The 15421-nt window shown below is 40.9% G+C and overlaps 1 protein-coding gene across 5 annotated transcripts in view; it reads right to left on the reverse strand.

Annotated features, from left to right (window-relative positions):
* Positions 1-8684: 8684 nt before the first annotated feature.
* LOC124149968 (ras GTPase-activating protein 3-like) overlaps positions 8685-15421 on the reverse strand; it is a 41492-nt gene continuing 34755 nt past the window's right edge. For all 5 annotated transcript variants that reach the window (XM_048390919.1, XM_048390917.1, XM_048390918.1 and 2 more), the window contains one exon: positions 8685-10781. In XM_048390919.1, coding sequence (XP_048246876.1) covers positions 10730-10781 — 52 coding nt within the window. In that variant the 3' untranslated portion in view covers positions 8685-10729. The remainder of the gene's footprint in view (positions 10782-15421) is intronic.

The raw sequence follows: 15421 nt of genomic DNA on the forward strand, positions 1-15421 counted from the left end.
TATCCCCCCCCCCCCCCCCCCCCAATATCAAATGGTCAGTCCCCTAGTGTAGTGTTGTATTCTTGCATACCTGCTTCTGTGAGCGAAAACCAAAGCTAGTGTGCCCAATAAGCTGAAACTACTGTGTGCATCAAGTATCAGTAACTCTCCGTCCGCTCTAGTCGTGTCTCCAAGCTCGATATCCAGCAACCCAAAGTGGTACCACGCTATCCTTGCAGACAACCGCCTAGTCGGGTTCCAGTCTCCATGTTATAGAGCAGTGAAGTTTGCGATGGGAACACCAAACAAGTAGTGTACTGTGCATTATTTCCACGAAAACAGATGTTACTCTTAATGTTCCAGCTCTCGGCAGACAAATAACGTCCAAACTAAGATGTTTATTTTTCATTGCATTGATTACAGTATGATTTACACCAATTAATGGATGTGGATACATGGACATCTACTTTACACCAAAATAAATATCGTTTGTTCATGTTTGTTCAGTTATTTGAGAACTGAGCTGTGTAATCAGGTTTTAACTACGACCTACGGATTCTTCATAGTTCCGTCCCCATCGCTGTGTATGTGAGGTGAGGTGAGGTGAAATGGGGTTTAACCTCGCGTCCAAGATTATTGCACTTATATAGCGACGTGCATGTACATGTGTGTGTTTGTGTGGCTGCTTGTACTAGTCCGGACTGATGCCGATTTATAGTGCTAGCTCACTGAGATACCATGCCGCAGTGTAACATAAATACCCCACTCAGACACAGTATACTGACTCCGAGCCGACCAGTCCTTGTTTTAGCCCCTTTATGCCGAGCGCCAGACAGGGTAACAACAAGTATCATCTTTATACATCTTTTGGTATGACGCGGCCGGGGATCGAACCCCGGACCTTCCGATCTCCGGGCGAACGCTCTACCACTAGGCAACAGAGGCGGTCCTCCTTCTTTGGAAATACATACATCACATCGATCTCATTTCCATACATGCCCAAGGTACCAACGACGCCAGCAGAATCTAAGGCCCAAGAACTCAGTCCGGGTGATCACAAGTGAGCGAGCGAGTAAGGTTTTACACAGCTTTTAGCAATATTCCAACAATATTCAGGGCGGGAGACACCAGAAACGGGCTTCACACATTGTACACATGTAGAGAATCGAACCTGGGTCCTCGGCGTGCAAGCAAAGGCTTTGACCGAAAGGCTACCCCACCAACTCTGGTGCCAAGTAATCAAATCACTAAGTTCCCAGAAGCAACAGAAACACAACACTTCCATTATGGACTTTTATTTACAGACAAAACTACAATATCATCTCACATTTACTGTACTGATCCAGAAGGAAATAAACCAAGTCTTTTGGAAACATAACAACATAAAACACAGAGATATATTTAGTAATCGCTTATGACAGCTTTGGCACTTTTTGTAATGGGGGTATGCTCTGTTAACATGTATTGGTAGTATATTGTTTGAGTGCAAAGTGAAGACTGTATCTATCTCAAGGTGAAATCATGTTCCGTGAGTGGGCTGATGGTGGAGAAGGCAGTGGTCATCTGCTACAAGTGGTCAATCAACTATTGGCCATTAATATGTGGTATGCTTGTTTACAAAGAAGTGGGCTGATACGATTTCTTTGGGACTTGAAACGATGCTTCCATTACTTAATATGGACATATTTTAAAACCAATGAGAAATCAGCATCATGTACACAACATAACTCGACATGCATCGTTGCAATGATTACAAGGACCGCTGCTACCGGCGCAATGCTTGTATTGCTGCACTGAACAGTATGAAACACTTGACAAGCTTCTCGTCTATATTAAATCAGGGTGATCTAAACAGCAGGAAATAAAGTGGATTTCATCAGCTCCACAAACTGAAACCCACTGGCCTTGATAGACATGAAATGTTTGACATATATCACTGTTTATTAGTGTTTGAAAAAACTATTATGCATGATGATATGGACTAGTGTTAGACTCCCATTTCTTTCTCTGTCACAGTGTGACAAATACTAATCAGTTTTACTGATATACTGAGAGAGTGCTTCAGTCATGCCATAGTGGTGTGAGCATCTGTCTCTATGCCAACATCAGCTTTGGTCACTTCAAGAACTACTAACCCGTAATCTGGTCGACATTTTTGTTAATTCAAAAGTATGAAAAGGTTATAATCGTTTTGCATAAACTCATTGTTTACTGTTACTCACAGAGGAAGACAGAGGAATATATTTCAATTATCTGTCAAGAGTAATTCTAATTTTCACATAAAATGATTTCATCTTCATTTTGCTTAAAATCACATTAAATCCTGAGTGAGTGAATATGTTTTTATGCTGCTTTTTCGCAAAATTCCAGCAATATCACGACAGGAGACACCAGAAATGGGCTTCACACATTGGATCAATGTGGGGAATCGAACCCGGGTCTTCAGCTTGACGAGCAAACACTTTAACCACTAGGCTACCCCACCACCCCTGAAGCATAGTATAATATCATAAATTGTTGATTGTTGAAAATGAACAGTGGACATCTATATCCCTGATGAACAAATAAAGCAAAAAATGTTTCATTGATGATATGAAATACACTGTTAGAAGATGAAGGGGGTGATATACCTTGGTTTACCTTCGGAGGGATCATTGTGCAACTATAACAATGCTGTTTGTTCCATGTCACTAAACAATGTCAAATCATAAGTACACAATACATAACAAAACAATATCAAAATACAAGTGAATCAAAGCGAGGTATATTTGTATTTGATTTACACTAATATCAAGAAATCTAACATATAAAAAAAGAAATTGAAATATTATGATATGGAGGAATCGTAATTCATCACTTGGTACTGATAACAAAATCAATGGGAGACAAACACATGCAAGGATGGTACATTCGGTGAACACGTGACACAAATATAAGAGAGAGGGATTACACAATGTAAGTGTCGGAAGGAATAAAGGAAGAAATATCACAAATAAAAAGAATAACCCCTTTATGCCAAAATATCATAACTTTGTACAGTAACTATTTTTAAGCTTACTAATTAACCAACATAACCAATATATTGCATCAATTAGCCACTTGTTGTTTCGCGAAACATAACGTTATTTTATCAATACTTTTTCATGGAGCTTCAGTTATGAAGTCAACAGGATAAGGTTATGACACAGCATGAGTGCCTATGTAAGTAGAACCACACTTGAGGGATGATCAGTCCACATTCTGTCAATACTGAGACCAGCACATCTACATTCGGTAAACGCCAAAGCCTAGATAGACACATGCATAAACAGCCTGTGAATGCTAACATAATCATATCTACATTCTGTGATTGCTTACATAATCATATCCACATTCTGTGATTGCTTACATAATCATATCCTCATTCTCAGAATGCTTACATAATCATATCCACATTTTGTGATTGCTTACATAATCATATCCACATTCTGTGAATGCTTACATAATCATATCCACATTCTGTGAATGCTTACATAATCATATCCACATTCTGTGATTGCTTACATAATCATATCCTCATTCTTTGAATGCTTACATAATCATATCCACATTCTGTGATTGCTTACATAATCATATCCACATTCTGTGATTGCTTACATAATCATATCCACATTCTGTGAATGCTTACATAATCATATCCACATTCTGTGAATGCTTACATAATCATATCCACATTCGGTGAATGCTTACATAATCATATCCACATTCGGTGAATGCTTAGATAAGCATATCTACATTCGGTGTTTGCTTACATAATCATTTCCACATTCTGTGATTGCTTAGATAACCATATCCACATTCAGTGATTGCCAAGGTAAGAACATCCGAAGTGCCAAGTGGAAGGTTAGGAAAGCAAACTGACAATGCTGAATGAAGGGGCTCCATGTATAGTAAATGTTATCTTAAGCACATCTACATCCTAGAACGCTCAATCACTGCTGATGTAAAACAATCAAGAAGGCTTCAGATTACTCATTTCAGAAAGTTCTTTGTCTTGTCTGTTGCAGTCTCACACAGAATGAAAGGAGCTGGATCTAGCAGACAGAAAAGGGGTTATATGTGGAGAAGGGCAAATATTTCAATAGGAAACCTGGAAAAGCCACAACAAATTTACAAACAAATTTTTGAACATTTTCAAATAGTAAAGACTAAAGTGCTAGTTGCCATTTTTGTCATTGTCAATATTTTCATGATATCAATATTAGAAAATTATTGTTTGTCTAGTTGATGTAGTAATAATTACAAATTGTCCACGACTGTAAGAGGTCAACAGATTAACCATAACAAATCAATTCGTTCATAAGTTTTGACTTTTCGCTACTTATTTAGAGCTTTCCCAGGCTTTGCTTACTCCCGGAGGTAACCTGTTAGCTAAGTGTCCTCATCAAAGCGTAATTAAACATGCCAGAGGAACAAAATAAATATTACTTCAGAAAAACGTAGCACCTGTGATGATGAACAAATAAACAACTTGTTGTTTCCTAGCAACACTTCCTGGTCAGCCTCAATGACAAAAACACAAGATCTGCAATCCAGTTTGTCACATGAAACAACCTGTTCATTCCTTATCAAACGTTTCAAGTTACAGTGCCAGGATAATGGCGATTTGTTCTAATGTAATGACTTGGTCTAGATTCCGCTGTACACATCACAATGAACTGATTTTAGGCTTCAGGTTTTGGACAAGTTGATGGGTTACACTTCCCTGTTACCATGGTTACATGCCACTTTAAAACACTGTAAAGATCAAGTTGGGTCAATTTTATCAATCACTGTCTTGAGGTAGGATAGAGATATTGGACCATGGTCGGAATAATATTATGGTTTCAGTTTCAACATGTATTTCAAGAGCTACAGGCAACAGCACCCTTTTATATGTTCAAGATGGAACACCGAACAGAAACATATTTCTGTCCCATTTTACAGGAAGCCACTGAAAGTTTTATTGCGACAAAACACAATTGGAACCATAATACTATTTCCTGGCCTACCCTGTTAAACAGCAGCCAGACTCAGTAATATCTACACATCTGGGACTGCTACGGAATTTCCCTCTCAATGCTACAACTCTTTATCTCAAATCTTCTACAGTCTGACAACTCACGCAGATATGACAAAGACAGGCATACCTTCTTACTTGGACAATGGTACAAGAAAATGTCTGCCTAACACTGAGAAGATTTATCCAAGAATCAAAATCCTTGTAACTCTCACAATCTTTATCTTGAGGATAGATGAAGGTACTTCCTGCTTTAAGAAATGAATGAAAAAAATAACAATATACAATATTCTCAAAAAGAACTAAAATAACTTTCTTTAAAAAAAACATCATTTGCTATAAAGAAAACTGAAATATTATTTTCTCAACCATTTTCACAGTGAACAAAGAACACATGTATTGAGCATCATAACATGATACATCTGCATCCTCTGACGGCCGCCCGACACTGGAGCAGCGGTACAACAGTGCAGCATGCACACGCAATTTCCTTCAACTCACATCAGACAGCACATTGCAGCAGCGGTACAACAGTGCAGCATGCACACGCAGCTTCCTTCAACTCCCATCAGACAGCACATTGCAGCAGCAGTTCAGCATAAAATAACAAATTACAGTTGAAGTTATAATAATTGCACTGGACATTTCTGTTGTATGTTTATTGAATCCTTGTTGATCATTACAGTGGAACCATGGATAACCTTGCCATATACGATCATTGGAAACATGCCGGAGTAGAAAGCAGTAATAACAATTTATCTCTCTCTCTCTCAGAGACAGGTGAAACTGAAGATACATCAAGATCCTGGCCTACCCTTCTTATCACCAGTACAACAGGGCAATAAGGTCAGATTTCAAATTTCAAATATCTGTTGTAATGACCTCTCAAGATTCATCAAAATTTGTTGTGCTCTGAAGTCTTGAAGATGAAGTTTCAACAGGTATTAACTATAGTATGTTAATCATTTATATTGATGGCAACAGTAAATAAGGTTTTGTTTTAACATTTTATTAATTTCTTGTCGGAAGAATGAAAAACCAACCTCTGCTTTGCGTTCTTTAAATTCATTCACATTTGAAATTTCGGTGGATTCGTAAATCAAGTTTAAAACGAGTCTGGCCTAAGCAGGTAAAATCCTTCTTGAGTGTTTGAATTTTCATTATGTCTATGTGTTGCTGATGTGGTATGATCATCAGGGCTGCTATTGAAACATACAGGAGTTGCTGCTGCTGATGTGGTATGTTACTCAGGGCTGCTATTGAAACATACATGAGTTGCTGCTGCTGATGTGGTATGTTACTCAGGGCTGCTATTGAAACATACACGAGTTGCTGCTGCTGATGTGGTATGTTACTCAGGGCTGCTATTGAAACATACACGAGTTGCTGATGCTGCTGTGGTATGTTACTCAGCGTTGCTATTGAAACATACACGAGTTGCTGCTGCTGATGTGGTATGTTACTCAGCGTTGCTATTGAAACATACATGAGTTGCTGCTGCTGATGTGGTATGTTACTCAGCGTTGCTATTGAAACATACACGAGTTGCTGATGCTGCTGTGGTATGTTACTCAGGGCTGCTATTGAAACATACATGAGTTGCTGCTGCTGCACAGCACTGGTTCAGTGTGGGCGGCCTGTAGAGGCAGAAGTATCAAGGGACATAGTTGTGTATCGGGTAATGCTGTGTGTGAAATCACTAAATATATGCCATTTGGATATCAGATACACAACTACACCACTCAACCATACCCCACAGAGAAACTGGCTTCATTGTTCAAAAGGCTCTGAGATTCAACAAGTTGTACTTTGGTAATATCGGACACAACATCTATGACTAGCAGATACTGTCTTGACTGGAAACACACTGACTCAAATCGGAACAAAACATTTGTATCAGGCATTTCTACTGGATAAATGACGAGAGAAAATCCACAGAAAAATTGAGAATTATGAACATAAACGACAACATCAAAAACACTGCTTATCTTCTGCTAAGAGAATAAAATTACTACTTGTTTGCTGAATGAAATTTTACCATAACAAAAAGACAGTGGATACATCAACACATATTGAACACATTAGGAGTTTATCATTTTTTGACAGCTGTAATTTATGAAAATACCTTGTTCCCTCTGAGATGATGTGTTTATCATAAGAAGTGAGATGACCCCAACACACGAGCATGAGTTTGGTGCTGAACAAAACCGATAATAATCTCAGGGTGAATCTAGGATCATTGGATCCTGGCATGCCTAGGGGACGCAACTCTACACATTCAGTTGCAGCACCTTAGAAACAAGCCTTTCATGCCTACTTGCAATAGGAATTCATTTAAATCACACTTGTTCAGTCAGAGGGACTTCAGTCGTTCGTACTAACACAAATTACCTTATTTTTCTCACAAATCCCTTACAAACGTTGTGCAGCATATTACAGCAGACCCAATCTTTCTTCAGACTGACAATGTCCAGGGTGAAAGAGCCGTCATCTCACGGCTGACTTATCTTTGGTAAAAGTTTGCTTCCGTGAATCAAAACAATGAATCTACCTCCTCCACTGACTGATCGATGATTAAAGGAGGAGTTTAGACAGATTCATCGACACAGAATGACTAGTGACAAGTAGCCCGTTTTGGCTTACTCAGGATAATGCAATCTGGTCGCACCATGAAATTTGACATTGATCTTCTAAAGACGTTATCCCAAGGGAGACAGATAGAAGTTAAAATAACTTCAATAGTGAGAGTTGGAAAGATGTTTTCATTTTCACTTGTCCACAAAAATGAGCTGCTGCAGAGTTGCATCTACCGGAGGATAAAAGTGGTAGTCTCAAAGGAATTGGCACTAGTCCTTCCTGAATTAAACTATTCTTGGATTCGCTGATAATGGTAATTTCAAACCCTGGTAATTCTCACCGATCATCTTAATCTTTCCTTCATTTCCGACATTAACACAAAAAACACATTTTAGAACTGGGAACAGTCATAGAAAATAGTCACACTATTGTCTTATTGAATTAAAAGCAATTGTGCCTGATATATTAAAAAGACACTTTGGCATCATTGTGTCCTATTTGTGTCTTCAGTAATACAAGATAATGTCAATAGATGGCTACACCTTAACTGATGAATACATCCAGCCTCACCTAAGCAGATATAAAACTGACCAAAATATAGAAATATATATATACCATATCTTTCTTTGAAAAATACATTTCTCACAGAGAATTCAGTATACTTTTATAAACAATCAACGTCAGGAAATGTTTAAAGACAAAAAAGGTCTTGGCAAGGCAATATCCCAATCAGGCGTGATATTTCGGTGGGTGACAAAAAAATATTCAATAGGTCAATATGAACATGGTGGAAAAATATATATATATACTTTTTAGCAAAATATCCTACTGTGATAAACATGATAACTGTATCGTCTACATTATGCAATTTTGTTGTTTAGAAATATATATATATTTGATATAGACAACATACTGACTGCAGCTGGGTTCTGTACAATCTCATTAAAATCAGATCTTAGTTCTCGCTATCGCTCAACAAAGATCTGAGGACATCGATTACGGGTCACATCAGAACGACCTTTCATCCGACCAATCAAAGTGTCTCTTACCAGATCATGAAAGTGACAGTCAGAATGTGTTTTTGAATCCTGCAACCTCGAAAACGTTAACACAGGGTATTCTGAACGACAGTTACAGCCCGTATGACTGATTCCGTCAAAATTATCGTCTATCTCTAGCTTCCGTGGGATAAACATTTGAACGGAGGAGGCATTGCACAGTAAGTGGGATTCACTGCCATACAATCTCAGCCATATATTAGACATCTGGAATGTTCGTTTGTTCAGTTTTTTAAATTTTATTCGAGAATGGTGTCAACATATTTTTCAAGCGTAGTCTGAAATGGAAGTCGCCAGGTTGAAACGAATGTCGTTAAGCTCAATAAAGCTGATTTCTAATTGCCTGATGTTGACTTCTTGTTAGACATTTCCGTGGTTGGTGAAAGTTTCCGAAAGGTCTTTCTGATGTGACCCATAATGGGATGTCCTCAGATCTTTGAATAGCGGCAGCGAGAACTTAGATTTGATTTTAGTGAGATTGGGTTCTGCACAGCACAATACAGATCTCAAAAAACATCAGTTTTCAAAAAGGCACAGAGCGTGTAGTCCATTATTTCACAATCTCTGAGGTGAATGTTCTACAGCATGAAGGTGGCATGGACTACAGAACCTAGGAATCGTGATGCTTAGGACCAAACAGTGATGTAAACATATTCTCTCAATGTATTATGGTACATTCACATCTATGTTGATTATTAATGCACTTGTGATAACAATGACAATAGTCTGTGTAAACAGCACTGACCCTTCAGTTAATCAGTGAAAACAACAGAACAACTTAACCCTCACATAATCCATGGTGCATTATTATGCTGGACGTATATCGAACCCTGTGAACCATCGATCAGGATTACTTGTCAGCATCTAAACATAAACCTATCAAACATCATGCAAGGTTGGTGACATAACAAGAGTGAATCATAATCTCTTTGAGAGAAATCTGATTATCAACAAAAATATCATAATGCAATTACCTCCCTTTGATAAGATGACAACCACTCTCTTAGCTGACTGCATCCCTGAGTCTGTGTGCTTCAGGTTCCCAGGGACAATAATGCTGACAAGTATTACTCACAAACTGTTCTTTACTGGTAAGATGCACAACAAAAGATTGTCATTCTCATCATTCGTTACCCACTGCAGATTTCATCAACGGAAACTATCTAAACTATTAGCACTGGCTCTTTGAGCAACCGTCTCTGTATAGTGAAACAAAGATATTATGAAAAATGAAAATAGCACTATTCCAACACAGCGTGTGAGCACCACGTCGGCCACAACTGGATATATAGAAGATACGGACACTTGCAAAATCCACAAGTGTTTCTTGATATTTATGCATTTACAACACAGACTGCAACTTGCACCCTCTCCTAGGGTTGTGGATATCATCAAAAATTCCTGGCCCAAACTTCAACATGATAATTGCACTTCATTTGCCTACAACTGTGACATGAGATCGCACGTCAGGCCATCAACCGTGACACAAGATCATATGTCTTGCCATCAACCGTGACACAAGATCGTATGTCTTGCCATCAACCATGACACAAGATCACGTCTTGTCATCAACCTTGACACAAGATCACATGTCTTGCCATCAACCGTGACACAAGATCACATGTCTTGCCATCAAGCCTGACACAAGATCGTATGTCTTGCCATCAGCCGTGACACAAGATCACATGTCTTGACATCAACCGTGACACAAGATCACGTCTTGCTTCAACCCTGACACAAGATCGTATGTCTTGCCATCAACCCTGACACAAGATCATATGTCTTGCTTCAACTGTAACACAAGATCGTACGCCTTGCCGTCAACCCTGACACAAGATCATATGTCTTGCTTCAACTGTAACACAAGATCGGACGTCTTGCCATCAGAAGTGACACAAGATCACACATCTTGCAAGTGGGCAATGCAGCAAGCACCTGTCTTTGCAGGAGACAGAACAGACCTCTGCTGTTTGTGTATTGTCCGCCGGGACTATTGTTGTGGATGTGTATTGTACCCTGTGGCCCAGCACCAAGTTTCCAGTCACTCCTGGTGGCCTCCAGTGGTGTTGATGTATCACTACAACCTGGTCCCAGGCAGCATGGCGCTCTCGTCTCCGATAGGCATGTCACTGGAACACAGATACAACTCCCGTAAGTTCAGTCAGATGCAGCATTGATAAACAAATAGGCGTGACCGTTGCAGTTTCAAGGACAACAAAAGATGAAAAATGGGAAAAATCTAGAAATATTCCGAAGAGATAACAGGGCATAGATGAATTGCTTTTGCGGTGTGACAAGACTTTCATAGAATCTGGCACTGCATGTTTCTGTAACGTCTTGTGGTGTGGCTAGACAGACTTACATAGAACCCGGCACTGCAAGTTTCTGTAACATCTTGTGGTGTGGCTAGACAGACTTACATAGAACCTGGCACTGCATCTTTCTGTAACATCTTGTGGTGTGGCTAGACAGACTTACATAGAACCCGGCACTGCATGTTTCTGTAACATCTTGTGGTGTGGCTAGACAGACTTACATTGAATCTGGCACTGCAAGTTTCTGTAACATCTTGTGGTGTGGCTAGACAGACTTATATAGAACCCGGCACTGCATGTTTCTGTAACATCTTGTGGTGTGGCTAGACAGACTTACATAGAACCCAGCACTGCATGTTTCTGTAACATCTTGTGGTGTGGCTAGACTTATTTAGAACCCGGCACTGCATGTTTCTGTAACATCTTGTGGTGTGGCTAGACAGACTTACATAGAACCCAGCACTGCATGTTTCTGTAACATCTTGTGGTGTGGCTAGACTTACATAGAACCCGGCACTGCATGTTTCTGTAACATCTTGTGGTGTGGCTAGACAGACTTACATAGAACCTGGCACTGCAAGTTTCTGTAACATCTAGTGGTGTGGCTAGACTTACATAGAACCCGGCACTGCAAGTTTCTGTAACATCTTGTGGTGTGGCTAGACAGACTTACATAGAACCCGGCACTGCATGTTTCTGTAACATCTTGTGGTGTGGCTAGACAGACTTACATAGAACCCGGCACTGCATGTTTCTGTAACATCTTGTGGTGTGGCTAGACTTACATAGAACCCGGCACTGCATGTTTCTGTAACATCTTGTGGTCTGGCTAGACAGACTTACATAGAACCCGGCACTGCATGTTTCTGTAACATCTTGTGGTCTGGCTAGACAGACTTACATAGAACCCGGCACTGCATGTTTCTGTAACATCTTGTGGTGTGGCTAGACAGACTTACATAGAACCCGGCACTCCATGTTTCTGTAACATCTTGTGGTGTGGCTAGACAGACTTACATAGAACCCGGCACTGCATGTTTCTGTAACATCTTGTGGTGTGGCTAGACAGACTTACATAGAACCCGGCACTGCATGTTTCTGTAACATCTTGTGGTGTGGCTAGACAGACTTACATAGAACCCAGCACTGCATGTTTCTGTAACATCTTGTGGTGTGGCTAGACAGACTTACATAGAACCCGGCACTGCATGTTTCTGTAACATCTTGTGGTGTGGCTAGACAGACTTACATAGAACCCGGCACTGCATGTTTCTGTAACATCTTGTGGTGTGACTTGACAGACTTACATAGAACCCGGCACTGCATGTTTCTGTAACATCTTGTGGTGTGGCTAGACAGACTTACATAGAACCCGGCACTGCAAGTTTCTGTAACATCTTGTGGTGTGGCTAGACTTATATAGAACCCGGCACTGCATGTTTCTGTAACATCTTGTGGTGTGACTAGACAGACTTACATGGAACCCGGCACTGAATGTTTCTGTAACATCTTGTGGTGTGGCTAGACAGACTTACATAGAACCCGGCACTGCATGTTTCTGTAACATCTTGTGGTCTGGCTAGACAGACTTACATAGAACCCGGCACTGCATGTTTCTGTAACATCTTGTGGTCTGGCTAGACAGACTTACATAGAACCCGGCACTGCAAGTTTCTGTAACATCTTGTGGTGTGGCTAGACAGACTTATATAGAACCTGGCACTGCATGTTTCTGTAACATCTTGTGGTGTGGCTAGACTTACATAGAACCCGGCACTGCAAGTTTCTGTAACATCTTGTGGTGTGGCTAGACAGACTTACATAGAACCCGGCACTGCATGTTTCTGTAACATCTTGTGGTGTGGCTAGACGGACTTACATAGAACCCGGCACTGCATGTTTCTGTAACATCTTGTGGTGTGACTAGACTTACATAGAACCCGGCACTGCATGTTTCTGTAACATCTTGTGGTGTGGCTAGACAGACTTACATAGAACCCAGCACTGCATGTTTCTGTAACATCTTGTGGTGTGGCTAGACAGACTTACATAGAACCCGGCACTGCATGTTTCTGTAACATCTTGTGGTGTGGCTAGACAGACTTACATAGAACCCAGCACGGCATGTTTCTGTAACATCTTGTGGTGTGACTTGACTTACATAGAACCCGGCACTGCATGTTTCTGTAACATCTTGTGGTGTGGCTAGACAGACTTACATAGAACCCGGCACTGCATGTTTCTGTAACATCTTGTGGTGTGGCTAGACAGACTTACATAGAACCCGGCACTCCATGTTTCTGTAACATCTTGTGGTGTGGCTAGACAGACTTACATAGAACCCGGCACTGCATGTTTCTGTAACATCTTGTGGTGTGGCTAGACAGACTTACATAGAACCCGGCACTGCATGTTTCTGTAACATCTTGTGGTGTGGCTAGACAGACTTACATAGAACCCAGCACTGCATGTTTCTGTAACATCTTGTGGTGTGGCTAGACAGACTTACATAGAACCCGGCACTGCATGTTTCTGTAACATCTTGTGGTGTGGCTAGACAGACTTACATAGAACCCGGCACTGCATGTTTCTGTAACATCTTGTGGTGTGACTTGACAGACTTACATAGAACCCGGCACTGCATGTTTCTGTAACATCTTGTGGTGTGGCTAGACAGACTTACATAGAACCCGGCACTGCAAGTTTCTGTAACATCTTGTGGTGTGGCTAGACTTATATAGAACCCGGCACTGCATGTTTCTGTAACATCTTGTGGTGTGACTAGACAGACTTACATAGAACCCGGCACTGAATGTTTCTGTAACATCTTGTGGTGTGGCTAGACAGACTTACATAGAACCCGGCACTGCATGTTTCTGTAACATCTTGTGGTGTGGCTAGACAGACTTACATGGAACCCGGCACTGCATGTTTCTGTAACATCTAGTGGTGTGGCTAGACAGACTTACATAGAACCCGGCACTGCATGTTTCTGTAACATCTAGTGGGGTGGCTAGACTTACATAGAACCCGGCACTGCATGTTTCTGTAACATCTTGTGGTGTGGCTAGACAGACTGACATAGAACCCGGCACTGCATGTTTCTGTAACATCTTGTGGTGTGGCTAGACTTACATAGAACCCGGCACTGCATGTTTCTGTAACATCTTATGGTGTGACTAGACTTACATAGAACCTGGCACTGCATGTTTCTGTAACATCTTGTGGTGTGGCTAGACAGACTTACATAGAACCCGGCACTGCATGTTTCTGTAACATTTTGTGGTGTGGCTAGACTTACATAGAACCTGACACTGCAAGTTTCTGTAACATCTTGTGGTGTGACTAGACAGACTTACATAGAACCCGGCACTGCATGTTTCTGTAACATCTAGTGGTGTAGCTAGACAGACTTACATAGAACCCGGCACGGCATGTTTCTGTAACATCTTGTGGTGTAGCTAGACAGACTTACATAGAACCCGGCACTGCATGTTTCTGTAACATCTTGTGGTGTGGCTAGACAGACTTACATAGAACCCGGCACGGCATGTTTCTGTAACATCTTGTGGTGTGGCTAGACAGACTTACATAGAACCCGGCACGGCATGTTTCTGTAACATCTTGTGGTGTGGCTAGACAGACTTACATAGAACCCGGCACTGCATGTTTCTGTAACATCTTGTGGTGTAGCTAGACAGACTTACATAGAACCCAGAACTGCATGTTTCTGTAATATCTTGCGGTGTGACTAGACTTACATAGAACCCGGCACTGCATGTTTCTGTAACATCTAGTGGTGTGGCTAGACAGACTTACATAGAACCCGGCACTGCAAGTTTCTGTAACATCTTGTGGTGTGACTAGACAGACTTACATAGAACCCGGCACTGCATGTTTCTGTAACATCTAGTGGTGTAGCTAGACTTACATAGAACCCGGCACTGCATGTTTCTGTAACATCTAGTGGTGTGGCTAGACAGACTTACATAGAACCCGGCACTGCATGTTTCTGTAACATCTTGTGGTGTGGCTAGACTTACATAGAACCCAGCACTGCATGTTTCTGTAACATCTTGTGGTGTGGCTAGACAGACTTATATAGAACCCGGAACTGCATGTTTCTGTAACATCTTGTGGTGTGGCTAGACTTACATAGAACCCGGCACTGCATGTTTCTGTAACATCTAGTGGTTAGGCTAGACAGACTTACATAGAAGCCGGCACTGCATGTTTCTGTAACATCTTGTGGTGTGGCTAGACTTACATAGAACCCAGCACTGCATGTTTCTGTAACATCTTGTGGTGTGGCTAGACAGACTTATATAGAACCCAGAACTGCATGTTTCTGTAACATCTTGTGGTGTGGCTAGACTTACATAGAACCCGGCACTGCATGTTTCTGTAACATCTTGTGGTGTGGCTAGACAGACTTACATAGAACCCGGCACTGC

Source organism: Haliotis rufescens, unplaced genomic scaffold (genome assembly GCF_023055435.1).
Source record: "Haliotis rufescens isolate VD_foot unplaced genomic scaffold, xgHalRufe1.0.p SCAF_9, whole genome shotgun sequence".
Lineage (NCBI taxonomy): Eukaryota > Metazoa > Mollusca > Gastropoda > Lepetellida > Haliotidae > Haliotis > Haliotis rufescens.